Source organism: Trachypithecus francoisi, unplaced genomic scaffold, assembly GCF_009764315.1.
Source record: "Trachypithecus francoisi isolate TF-2019V2 unplaced genomic scaffold, Tfra_2.0 Lachesis_group18, whole genome shotgun sequence".
NCBI lineage: Eukaryota > Metazoa > Chordata > Mammalia > Primates > Cercopithecidae > Trachypithecus > Trachypithecus francoisi.
In genome coordinates, this window is record NW_022681463.1 from 38,168,766 (window position 1) to 38,183,218 (window position 14,453).

Here is a 14,453-nt window from a genome sequence, read left to right on the forward strand (position 1 = left end):
GAACTAGAAATACCATTTGACCCAGCCATCCCATTATTGGGTATATATCCAAAGGATTATAAATCATGCTGCTATAAAGACACATGCACACGTATGTTTATTGCAGCACTATTCACAATAGCAAAGACTTGGAATCAACCCAAATGTCCGTCAGTGACAGACTGGATTAAGAAAATGTGGCACATATACACCATGGAATACTATGCAGTCATAAAAAATGAGGAGTTTGTGTCCTTTGTAGGGACATGGATGCAGCTAGAAACCATCATTCTCAGCAAACTATCGCAAGGACAAAAAACCAAACCCCACCTGTTCTCACTCATAGGTGGGAATTGAACAATGAGAACACTTGGACACGGGAAGGGGAACATCACACACTGGGGCCTGTCGTGGAGTGGGGGGAGTGGGGAGGGATAGCATTAGGAGATATACCTAATGTAAATGATGAGTTAATGGGTATGGCACACCAACATGGCACATATATACATATGTATCAAACCTGCATGCTGTGCACATGTACCCTAGAACTTAAAGTGTATATATATATATATATATATATATATATATAAAGAATATCAAAAATCACCAGTTGGCAAAATCCACAAACAGGACAGATAAGTGATTTGCCAACAGTACTATTATGGACTGAGATGTATTCCCCCAAAATTTATATGTTTAAGCCATAACCTTCAACATGACTATATTTGGAGACAGGGTTAATAAGGAGGTAATAAAGATCATCTGTGGTTCCACAGAACTGGAATCCTCATAAGAAGAGGAAGAGCTACCAGAGATATCTTTCCTTCTGTGTTCAGAGGAAAGGCCATGAGAGTACACAGTGAGAAGGTGGCCATCTGCAAGTCAGGAAGAGAGGCCTCACCAAAACCAATCTGATAGGATCTTGATCTTGGGCTTCTAGCCTCCAGAGCTGTGAAAAAATAAATGTCCATTGTCTAAGCCACCCAGTCTGTGGTATTTTGTTAAGGCAGCCCACGCTGACTAATACTGGTATCTTTTCCCAGTTGTGTTTATAATGTGATTAATAACAATGACTTCATGGAAGATTTAATTTTTATAACTGTGAACAAAAACCAAATGCTGGTTTGTAATGTGGTACAACAAACTCTTTGATGGATTTTGCTCCTCATGTAGACTTTGAGGATGATAATTTAAACAAATAAACCATTATTTTGGAGTAACTTTAAATGTACAGAAAAATTGCAAAGATAACACGGAGAATCCCTGTACACCTTCACCCAAATTCCCTTAAGGTTAATATCTTATGTAATTATAACAGAGTTGTCAAACCTACAGAATTAATATTTGTACCATACTATGAACTAAACTACAGATTCTATTCATGTTTCACTGGTTTTTCCATTGGTGACTTTTTTCTGTTTCAGAATACAATCCAGGATACCGTATCTACATATCCATCATGTCTCTTTGGCTGCCTAGGGTCTGTGATAGTCTGCCAAGTCTTTGTTTTTCATGGGATTGTGATAGATTTTATGACAGAAATTTTATCTTAATGACAATTAAGTTGTAAGACTAATTTTTTGTTATTTAGAACCATAGGAATAGAGTTGGGGAGACAACACTTTGGCAACCAACAAAACAGCCCATAGTGCCTTTTAAAATGCTACTGGGCCCCATATCCAGATATTTTAATTTAACTGGTTTGGGGTACAGCTTGGTCACTGGGAACCTTTAAAGCTTTCCAGTGAGTCCCTTATACAGTCAAGGTTGAGAATCATCGCCTTAGAGGTTGGGAAGTCCAACATCTTACTCAAAAGAGCATTGATTCTCAAAGCGTAGTCCCTGGAATAGCGAGTGATTCTGATGTACCCAAAAGTTTGGGAACCAGTGTAACAGAACAATCTCTGCCAAATTATTCCTCTCAAATGCCTTGAATAATCCTTGTAAAGGAGAACTCATGACTCATAGCATATGTCACTTGACGGCTTAATTGTTAGGAAGTTATCCTCCATTGAAACAAACTGCTGAATTGTAATTTCCAATCAATGGTCACAGTTTTGTTTCTTAATTAAGTAATGACTCTACAAATACAAACCCAAACATTGTATTGAATCTTATAGAATTCCAAATGGGTTTACACTTGAGAAAATGTTCCCTGCAGTGGAAATTCACCTTGAAAATTTACCTAAAACCCTCATACACTGCATATGAGAATATAAAATGATATGGCTGCTTTGAAAACAGTCTAGCAGTTCCTCAAATGGTTAAACATAGAATTACTCTACAATCCATCAATTTCACGCTTGATATATACCTAAGAGAAACAAAAACACATTTTCACACAAAAACTCATATACGAATGTTCATAGCAACATTATTCACAATAGTGAATTAAAACCCAATATTGAAACAATCCAAATGCCATCAGGTCATGAATAGATAAGTAAAATTGTCTGACCACCTTATCATTATATGATTTGAAAAGTATTACAGTCCTTAAAAGCTGTGAAATGGCTCTATGAAATTAATTTCACTCACAGTCACAAACCATTTAGTTTAGGGAAAGACTCTATCATTTAGAATTGAAATAAAAATATTTAAACTTATTCCTGTTGAGTCTCAGGAAAAAAAAACCCAAAACGAAAGCCTCAGAAATAGCCTCAGAAACAAAAGTTTTTCCTTGACCTTCTCCTGCCCTCCTATCTCAGTCTCATTCTCCCCCAAGGATAGCCAAAGAAACTAGAATCCCTCTTCCCCAAGGCAAGTCATACAAACCAAAACCCCTTTTCCCCAAAGCCAGCTGTAAAACCTAAAATTATTACTCTACCTATCCCTTCACCTTTCTTTCTATGTAAAAACTGGCCATAAAGAAATTATCTGACATCCCTTGTTTGACTGTAGGTCATAAGATCCCCATTCCAGAATGATTCTACCCCATGCCCAGAAGGAAGGAATGCATGCTCAAGAGGTTAAGAAGAATCTAGGGACACAGGCCTTGCTGGCTTTCCCCACTCAGTCTGTTGCCATTAGGTCATATTCTTTTTGTCCAATCATATTTCTTCATGGCTCTCTGTACTTTATTGAACCTAAATATTAAATGGACAATTTCCCCTGTATCTTTGGGTCTTCATTCTGAAGGCTCCCATCACAGGTTAAATAAATTTATATGCCTTTTCTCTAATTACTCTGCCTTTGGGGAATTGATTTTTCAGCAAAGCTTCAGAGGGCAAAGTAGAACTTTCCCCTTGGCTCCTACCTTCCTAACGAATCAAATTACAAAACATATATTTGCTTGCGCATCCAATTATGATGTAAAGTGAATATATTCATAAAATGAATCACGTCTCAGTTTAGCAGATTTTCCTGGAATGCTTATTTAGATTTTTAATTTGATTCATTAAAGTACCCGAAGAGGGCCGGGCGCGGTGGCTCAAGCCTGTAATCCCAGCACTTTGGGAGGCCGAGACGGGCGGATCACGAGGTCAGGAGATGGAGACCATCCTGGCTAACACGGTGAAACCCCATCTCTACTAAAAAAATACAAAAACTAGCCGGGCGAGGTGGCAGGCGCCTGTAGTCCCAGCTACTTGGGAGGCTGAGGCAGGAGAATGGCGTAAACCCGGGAGGCGGAGCTTGCAGTGAGCTGAGATCCGGCCACTGCACTCCAGTCCGGGCGACAAAGCGAGACTCCGCCTCAAAAAAAAAAAAAAAAAAAAAAAGTACCTGAAGAGGTAGAATAAGCTGAAGTTACAAAGAAGCCAAAACTGAGAGGCAACACAAAATTTTGGTTATTAAACAGAAGAAGAGCAGAGAATAAGGAAGCCAATAGGTACAGAGAAGGACAGGAAAAAGATGGACAAAATCCAATACTTAGTGACTAGCTGAGTTGCATTAGTGACAAAGAACTCTAGTTAATGTCCAAGGGTTCCAAACTTCTTCAGGTCAAGAATGAACAATATTCCAAGTGAGATCTTTCTGAGGCCTGGCAATGCCACCATTCCTGCTCTTGAACTTCCATGAAATTCCATTTCCTCATTAATCCCTCTGATAAAAATCCCATTTCATTAACAAGTCCAGTGGAACTGGAACACTTCTCAAATTAAATGTGAAATTCCTTAATTATACTTAATAATTTACTTGTAATTTTTTTCACCCCAATCACTTTCAAATAATACTTGAATGAGATTAGTTAAGTGTAAGCCCAGTCCTATTCCCAAAAGAATTCATGTATTTCGAGAATAAGCAGATTCTACTGAAAATGTATCCTCCCTCATTCTCTCAAAGACTTTCTCAAGGTCACAAACAGAAGCAAGAAGATGATTTGAGGAATTAAAGGAATGGAAAGAAACTATCTACCTGTGGGATTCAGGAATCTTTTATAGACAATATGAAAAAGAAAAGTGAGCCAGCTCTTCTGCTAGCTTTTCCATTCTCTGCAGATGAAATCAACAATATCATTTCTTTACATAAAAAAATTAATACAAAAGGCAACTGCACCTTATGAAGCTGAAAATAGTAATCTATTGTGTTTAGTATTCCCTCATATATAGGGGTAAGAATTGCTAAACATGGAAAAGTTAATTCTTCCTAAAGTATACAGTCTGTGACAAAAATGAAGTATAGCTCCTGTCCTAACCTTTCTTGTAATGGCCAATAAGGTGTCACAGTTTTAAAGCTATTATACCCTATGGTGTAAAGAAATTTCAAAATTAGCTCCTGTTTTGTGGCTGTGATAAATTCATGCATTCTTTTAGCACTAGGCATCCAGGGAAGAGATTCCCAGAGTGCTTTCTGCACTGCTGAGAGCTTACCAAGCAACAGTAAGTAAAAATAAACCTTCACAGCCCCAAAGAGCTTTGAATTTCCATGATGCCATTTACACTAAGCAATAGAACAGCAGGCCCTGAGTCAGACATTCTACAGAATTAGAATTATGTTAATTTTTTCCCTATTAGCTATTAAGCACCATATAAATTTCTGTATTTGGATTATATATATATACACACACACACACACACTACCCAAATTATATATTATATATATATAATATATATCTAATCTTCTAAGGCTATACAATATATGCAGATGTATATGGAATTCATAAGAAAAAAGTGAATTATAATAAGCTTTACCTTCCATTCTTGTTTTCAGAAACATGAGAATTTACTTCAATTAATTTTTCCAGGTTCTGGTCTCTAAGAAAAAAATATGTTATTTATATATACATGTATATATGATTTAGTTACAACATAATGACAGGAAATAAGAAAATACTGAAACATTTAAAAATCAGCACATAATCTTAGACATAGTCATTTGTGACCTATCAGGCTATGGGAGATTGAATATCTGACATTGAGCTATTTGATCCATACAACTCATGGATCAAACATGGAAGTATGGATTACATTGTGAAAGAGAAATAAAGAACTAACTTTTTGGAAGGTTTGGGGAATCTGATATGAAAAGAAATCAATAATTTTTATTCACATTCAGTTCATTTTTCTTTTTTCATTGATGTATAATAGATGTACATAGTTTCAGGGTATGTGTGATGATTTAATACATTCATATAATTTGTAAAGATCAAATCAGTGTACTTGGGCTATCTATCACCTTAAATATTTACCTTTTCTTTATGCTAGAATCATTCAACATCTTCTCATCTAGTTATTTGGAAATGCGTAATCAATAATTGTAAACTATAGTCATCCTACTGATCTAATACTATGTCTTATTTCTTTTATCAAACTGCATATTTGTACCCATTAATCAACTTCTTTTCAGCTAACATTTAATGAGTATTATCTCCGTGTCATGAAGTACTAACTGTGTTTTCACATGGGTTATCTCATTCAGATCTCACAAAAGTCCTGTAGAACAGTATCTGGATCTCAGAAAGGCAACGTCAGTTTTCCAAGGCCAATTAACTAATTTTCGGAAGAGTCAAGATTTGAGATGATGCCATCTGCCCACCTGAAATCAATTCTTAGATGTTTACCCAGAGACCTTATTTAGGCTTTGGGGATCACAGAAACAAGGGAAATCAACTCAAAATTTAAATAAATAATTCATTATGTGGGGGATAAATGGAGTGATTTGATTCTTATATCTTGGGCTGCATTAATGATTTGACACCCTTTCATGAGACACAAGATCCTCTGCTTTGTTATTTATATATTAGGTATAACATTGATAGTTCTTTTTTTTCTTTTTTCATGAGTTATGAAAAGTCTTTGTCATAGGGTAGGAACACTGTTTAGAAGTCAAAACAATGAGGCCCAGTTTTTTCCTTACTTCTGTGAGCAAGTTAGCCAACCATTTTAAACTTCATTTTGCATATTAGTCTGTTTTCACGCTGCTATAAAGAACTGCCTGAGACTAGGTAATTTATGAAGAAAAGAGGCTTAATTGACTTACAGTTCCATATGGTTGGGGAGGCTCTGGGAAACTTACAATCACGGCAGAAGATGAAGGAGAAGCAAGTACCTTCCTCATAAGGCAGCAGGAGAGAGAGCCGGGGGAACCAAAACTACTTTTAAACCATCAGATCTCGTGGAAACTCACTGACTCTCATGAGAACAGCATGGGGGAAACTGTCCTCATGCTCCAACCACCTCCCACTAGGTTCCTCCCTTGACATGTGGAGATGTGGAGATTATAATCTGAGATAATATTTGGGTGGGGACACAGAGCCAAACCATATCATTTTGTAAAGAAGGACACTAACGTCCAAACTCACACAATTGTGGTGAGAATGAGTAAGTTAATGTAAATAAAATTCATGGCACAATGATACGGTTTGACTGTGTCCCCATCCAAATCTCACCTTGAATTGTAATAATCCCTATGTGTGAAGGGTGGAGCCACGTGTAGATAATTGAATCATGGGAGTGGTTGTCTCCATACTGGTCTTGTGGTACTGAACAAGTCCTAAGAGATCTGATGGTTTTTTAAATGGGAGTTCCCCTAAACAAGCTCTCTTGCCTGCCACCACGTAAGACATGCCTTTTCTCCTCCTTCGCCTTCCACCATGATTGTGAGACCTCCCCAGCCATGTGACAATGTGAGTCCATTAAATCACTTTTTATTTATAAATTACCCAGTCTCAGATATGTCTTTATTAGCAGCATGAGAACAGATTAATACACACACAGTGACTACAGTTGTGAGTGAATTGAAAAAGCATAAAAAAAAAAATAGAAGTGCAGTGATCCTGCAGTTGGCACTGTTGATTCCACATTTTGAGAGGCCACTGTCACATTTTATTTCTGTCCTAAATTGTCACATCTTTGGAATTAACTCTGTTTTTTAAAAATCTCACCTCGCATGGTCCTAAATAGTGGGTTCAAATAAGGTTATTATACAAGGAATCAGTATATAGACTCTCACTCACAAATATTGGTAAAATGTTCTCATGTTTACGTGGGACGAGATTTAATACTCTTTACATAAAATCCAAGCTGTCAATATTGGTATAATATACAAATTCGGCAGCATTCCCTAGCCACACTTAAGCCTCACATTTAAAACACTAACTGCATACTTTTGAAACTGTAGAAAATAGGGTATATTACTTTTGAAGTGAGTTACAGTGGCACTATGCCAATTAATGTAGGTAAAAAGTACTAGGTTTCAGAAGTAGTTCGGAAGTATCAAATTATTGGCTCTGCGGTCCGAACGATGTAAAATTCAAAACTGAATTCTTCTACGTAACTGCAAGAACTGAGTAAGATAATCTACTACCCTAAATCCTGCAAACTGAGAAATGGTGACTAGAGTCTTTGGATTTGCCTAATCCTTGATGGTCTCCACTAATTACTAGAGCCATCTTCTTGGCATAAGGGGCCACAAAACTATTTTAACAACCTTAGCCATTAAGAGATCTTCCCCTTAATGTTTTAAGTAATACTTTACTAAATATTTGGGGATAGTGGAATAAAATTAAAGGGAGTATCATGGTATTCCATGATCCAGTTTCCTAGAAATGTCAAACTGGGATGGTTGACAGTGGTAAATAGTGGAAGATCATCAGGAGGTGTGAATCTTGGGCAATTAGAACTTTGTTTCTCAAAGTGATTCCCCTTCCAGTGCTAATGCTGGAGGAACTGAGTGCTAGTTTTATAGGTAAACTGGTGGCTTTCATTACAACTTGAGAGTAGGGTCATATTATTATGGCCTAATATGGCCTTGCACATAGTAGCTGCTCCATAATTTAATTTAATTCCACAAATTAATTCCATTTGTGGAATCAATTTAAATTATTAATTTAAATTATCTTTTCTTTTTTGGGGAAACCTCTTACAACCTTACCCAGCTCTGAGAAAAGATATTAAAGAAACCCCAAGGAAAAGTATTAGCCTAGACCATGAACCTTTAAGATTGTCTGGTCTGTCTATATCTAGGGACATAGTATCCACCAAATTCATGTGGAAAAAAGACCAGTAAAGCCAGTTATGGACATTTCACCTCCATTTCTGTCCATCACCCAGCACCTGCCTTACTTCACCCCTGAATGCACATATTATATTTATTTCCTTTTTGCACAGCTCCCAGTCCTGGCTTTGCTTCATTATCTTTGGAGCTTGTTCTGGGTTGAATTATACACTCCCCCAAATTCACATGTTGAAGTCCTAACCCCTAATACCTTAGAACGTGACTTTATTTAGAGATAAGGGTCCTCAGAGGTAATCAAGTTACAAATAGTGTCTCTAAGATGAAATTTGGACTCAGACACACACAGAGGGAAGACAAAGTGAAGACATAAAGTGAAGACAGTTTTCTGGCTGGGCGCGGCGGCTCACGCCTGTAATCCCAGCACTTTGGGAAGCTCAGGCGGGTGGATCATGAGGTCAGGGGTTCCAGACAAGCCTCACCAACATGGTGAAACCCCGTCTCTACTAAAAATACAAAAATTAGTTGAGCATGGTGGCAGGTGCCTGTAATCCCAGCTACTCAGGTGGCTGAGGCAGGAGAATTGTGTGAACGGGGAGGCGGAGGTTGCAGTGAGTCCAGATCGCACCATTGCACTCCAGTGTGGGCGACAGGGCTAGACTCCGTTTCAAAAAAAAAAAAAAAAAGTGAAGACAGTTTTCTACAAGCCAAGGAGAGAGGCCTGGCACAGATATTTCTCTTTTGGCCTGAGAAGGAGCCAGCCCTGTGGAAGGAACCAACCCTGCTGACAGTTTGATCTTGGACTTCTGCCCTCCAGAACTGTGAAACAACAAACATTTGTCTTTAAGCCACCCAGTCTGTGGTAGTTTGTTATGCAGCCCTAACAAATAAATACAGGTCTGCTTCTACCCTTACAATGTGATTACATGTATTTTCTCAGCCTTATGGTGGACATCCTCAACTCCTCCTGGCTTTGAACTCCTGACTGCTGTAGATACTGCCCACATGCTGCTCAACCTCTTTTGTACCTTAGTTTTCATGAGGGGGAGAAAGAATGGGTTTGGATCCGAGAAAGGAGAAGAAGCCAGAATCTTAAAAATCCAACAACTATGGATAGATAACTCAAAATTGCAACCTATGTGTGCCTTCAAAGAAGCACATTTCCAAAGAGGAAATACAGTTGCAAATCATCAAGTAAACCATATTACTATTTGTTTCATAACATTTTTCTTATTTTATTAAACACTACCACATATCAGGTTTAGTAGAGTAATATTTATTTATTTAAGGCTAGTCAAGTGAAGCAGTGGAAGTGGAAAAGGAACAAAGAAATCTATAACTGGTGTGAGCAGTTAGTAGTAAACACCACTGCACTCAGAGCAGCCAAGATTTTACTCTGAATAATCTATACCAATATTTAATGCAAAATAGAAAGTTCCAGATGAAGAAAAGTACAAAATGTGTATTTACTTTGGCTATTCACTCTGATTGACGCCATCAGCTACATTTGAAGATCCAGTAAAAGAAGCACAGACTGCTCATAAGCTTTCAAAGTTAAAGGAGATAAAAATAAATTTTTGTTCTTTAATTAAGACCACATCAATTGCATGGTGACTTTTACACTGTGGTATAAGATGAAGAACTGTGAGTCAAGTGTGAAAAATAGATTTTTATAGAAATGCAACCAAATGCTGCAGGGTTAAGCAGAGGCTTGATTCCAATCCCCTTTCATGGCAGTGGCATAGAAGGCAGGCAGACCTTAAAATATTATACATTGATGGGCAGGTGGAATTAATTCTAAAAAAAACACCAACTTTCTGTAGTTACAGAAAATTGTTGAAGAGCAAATTGTTACTGACTGTTGCAACTAATAATGTTTTTTGTTTGTTATTTAGAGAGTGGGGTCCAGCTCTGTCTCCCAGGCTCGAGTGTAATGGTGCTTTCATAGCTCACTGCAGCCTTGAACTCCTTGGCTCAAGCAATCTTCCCATCTTAGCTTTCCAAGTAACTGGGACTACAGGTGCATGCCATCATACCCAGCTAAATTTTTTTTTTTATTTTTGTAGAGACAGGGTCTCACCATGCTGTCCAAGCTGGTCTCAAACTCCTGGCCTCAAGCCATCCCCTCACCTCAGCCTCCCAAAGTACTGGGATTACAGGTACCTGGCCTAATAATGTTTTTTAAATGTAGATTTCAGAATATTTGGGGAGAAATATGAGTTATCTATGACGTAAAAGCCACAGGACAATTTTTGAGTAATTTATCCATGTTATAATAATGTCATTTATTTTCTACTACCACATCAAAAACCATAAACTCTCTTACAAAGCAGGTGAAGGAAAAAAATAGAGATTCTGGAGACCCAGGAATTATGTCTTTTACTATACAACTTTTCCTAGGAGAAGCTCTGCATATGAGAAAGTTATTAGCTCACTCCTAACTGTTCTTCCTTTCTCATGTGGGTGTGGGAGGTATTTATTAATAGGCAGCAATATGTTTCTCACCATACAGCTCATTTAAATTGCTTTTGTAGAGTAGCAAACATATTTACAAAATTGAGAGTCTTCATATAAAAAATGTACTATGGTATTCCTTTTATGCCAGGAACTAAATCTTAAGCATTAGGTGTTAGTTCAAAAGGAGTATCTGTCTTTCTGAAAGGAATAGAGAATACAGTGAGAGAACTGGTATAATTCCTCTACTTACTGACATAGCAAAATGGGCCCAACTCTTTATGTTTTTACATATTTTTATAATTCTTTTCAGTGAGGGAGTCTTAAAGATTTTGTATTAAACAAATTAACAGGTCCATAGAGCAGTTGGGCAATTCAGGTATTTTAAATATAAGATGTGACCAAGAATTTCAGTGGCTCCAATTCACTATAGTTTATTGAGATTATGTCATGAGCAAAAGATAGTCATTGACTCAAGCAAGGAGACCAGTCACAAGAAATCTGATTCTTTTCATTTGGTTTCACTCATAGGGGCTCAGAATGTCACAGCTGGAAGGCTAGACTTTCTCTAAGTGGACTATCACAAGGCATTGATGAGGTTGAGATTTATCCTTTAATTCAATATTTGCTAAATACCTAACATGTGCCAGGCATTGCATTATGCACTATGGGTAAAGAAATAAACAAGGCAGACCCAGTAGTTACCCTTAAAGACCTTATAGTCAAAAAGGGATGATTAAATAATAACTCCCTTGAAGAGACCAACATTATGGGACAGAAAAGACAGATCGAGAACATCTAGAAGAAGCATCTGATGCAGATGTGGTGGGTTAGGAGGGCTTCCCAGAGCCTGAGTGAGAGACACCTAAGCGGAGACCTAAAGGATAAGCAGAAGTTAACCAAGCAATAGCGATGAAGGAGGAGTGAGGAGTATGCAAGTTAGAGGGTGTGTGTGGGTGGGGTTTGCTTTTGGGTGGAGAATGATAATAGACTGGAGTGGGAAAGCCCATAGATGCCAGATCATGGTGGGCTTGGAGACCAGGTTAAGGAGGATCATGGCCATTATGCAATAGCAATGGGGAGCCACAGAAGGAGTTTAATCAGAATGACATGATCAGATTTGTGTCTTAGGAAAACCACTCTACAGGGTGGCAAATGGATTGAAGGGCAGAAGGGGAGATTGGCAGCAGAAGTGCAAGTTAGGAGGCTGAACAATAATCTGGACTACAGAACCAGTGGGTATGATGAACTGTCTTGGACCACTCCCTGAAATTAGGTGATGCATCCAAAGTGATTGATTGATTGATTATGGGGAATGAAACACCAGAAAGAGTCAAGGTTGTCCCCAAGTTTATGTTAACAGAAATATGAAAAATATGCAATAGGTAGTTAGGAAGGAACTCTTCTCTTTTTGGAATACTAAAAACTTGGGGATGTCTTAACAAATAGGAAATCCTTAAGAAGATGGAAGTATAATGCCACAAACAGTTAAGAGTATTTTTTTTCTACTTTCGATGAAGGATGCCTTTTCTAACTGTAGAGACCGTGGTGTCACTAGACGCTTTTCAATATTCATTCAGGAGCAGAAATTTAGCATTTTAATAATCAGTCTAACAACAGTTTATAGGCTACAGATAACTGAATATCTCTCTTTGACACTGGTTGATGAAAATGTGAAACTGTTACTACCAAAAGTCATGCAAATTCTTACTGAATAAATGAAAATTTTGTGCACATCTGTATTTTTTCCTAGAAGAAGTTCCAGGATGCCTGCTTACATTCTGATCAATGGCAGTAGTTTATTCAGCCCCTAACTATGAATTAAATATACAGCTGCTGGAAATGTCAGCAAAGTCAGATGAAAGAACTCTGATTCACGGCTGTTACACTATTAAATAATCAGTGCTTATGTCACATTGAATTGATGTAACAGTGCCTTGTGACTGTTCTTCCTAGTGAGAGGCACTTTTAAAATACTCTCCTTCATAGCTACATTAAAATCAAGAGGGCAGAATGGATAGATTATAGATACGGGTGGCTGAACCAATTGAATGAAGTCGCTTTTTTTCAAATAGATGGTTCAGTCTTTCCTGTTTGTCTGCTTTGTGATAATTCTTGAACATCCCAGCTGATTCTCATCATATCTGTCATACTAGTAAACAATAATTAGACATAGGTTAGGTTAGATTTGTGAATCAAGCCACCATCTTAAAACAACACGATAGCCAATATTTTTAAATTTTTTTATAGTAATCATATCTGTGTACAGAAAATGTCCTCTTTCTATGGATATTTGATTAGGAGTTGCTGAAATATAAACTACCTTTTTACCAAATTGGCCTCTTCTAATAAAATAACAGGCAAAAATCCCTTCTGAGAAAGTTACCGTTGTCAATAAAGCACAATTGTCAGAGGGACTGAGGGAGGAAAGAGGTGGAGGGAGGAGATGTGGGAGAGAAAGTGAGAGACTACATTTTTCACTGTCAGTTATTACATAACGTGATTATTAAACCTAACCACTTTCAACATGATTGGGAACTTCCTAAAACTGTTACTGATATAAAGAAAAATCCACCCAACAAATGCCACTATAAAGAAAGGGTTCTACTTCGCAAAGATATTTCCGTACAATTCTCAGCAGCAGAGTCCACTGTTATTTCAGTTATTAGAAAATCCACATACAGCAAAGTTTTCTTTCCTCCCTGTCATTTTAACAACAATCCTCCAGAATAAATATATCTGATCATAGTCCTTTAACTGTGTATGAGCAGCAGAGGATCATAGGGAATATGCAGAATGGAAAGAACAAGAGAGTCTGAGCTGATTTAACCACAGATCTTTTGTTTTCCCTCTAGGTAGTGACATCAGAAGTCCCTGAGTTTAAGTCCAGGGTGTATTTTTCTTTCTTGAAAAGGTTATTTAGTACCTTTGAGCTCTAGTTTCTTCTTCTACAAAACAGGGTGCATGAATAGATTTCTCATGGGATTGTTGTGAATATTAAACGTATGTGAACTACCAGTCATATCCTAGGTGCTCATAACAGCAAGAACAAAATATGATACTCAGATAGAAAACAAACTAGGAGATGTAAGAGTTAGGCCAATCATGAATTACACTTTCCTGTTTCTCCTAATGGGCTCAAAGTACTTCATCATATGTTAATTTCTTTTTGTCATTTTAGAATATTGGACTACTATTTCCAGCAATGTATTTATTATAATACAATTTCAGATCAGCAGAGCAATTTGGACTTCTGATACAGTGCACTCTTTTGCATTGTCTATTACTTTATTATAGGTTAATAAAGCATTTATGTGAAATATATCAAATAACAAATTATAAGATATCGTAAGAATGTAAAATGGAAGTTTATGGTTAAAATCTGTAATATTTTGTGGACCCACACTAGCTGTGGATCTAGGATTTTGAAGACCATGAATATTCTTTCCAATGTTCTATGGAAATGCATTCTAATGTTTTACAGACATCCACAGAAACCATTAGTTTGGTTCAACTTCTTCAAAATATCTTTTTTCCTTATTTAATTGTATTCATTTCTTTCATTTCAGTCCTAAAACTCTATTTTCTGTAGACAACAAACACTAAGTTGTTTTAGTGCAAATAAG

The 14,453-nt window shown here is 37.2% G+C and overlaps 1 protein-coding gene across 13 annotated transcripts in view; it reads right to left on the reverse strand.

Annotated features, from left to right (window-relative positions):
* Window positions 1–14,453, reverse strand: part of SCEL (sciellin) — a 113,340-nt gene that overhangs the window by 13,553 nt on the left and 85,334 nt on the right. For 11 of the 13 annotated variants that reach the window (XM_033177492.1, XM_033177489.1, XM_033177487.1 and 8 more), the window contains one exon: window positions 5,112–5,174. The exons of the other annotated variants lie outside the window; for them this stretch is intronic. In XM_033177492.1, coding sequence (XP_033033383.1) covers window positions 5,112–5,174 — 63 coding nt within the window. The remainder of the gene's footprint in view (window positions 1–5,111; window positions 5,175–14,453) is intronic. 13 annotated transcript variants of the gene reach the window in all.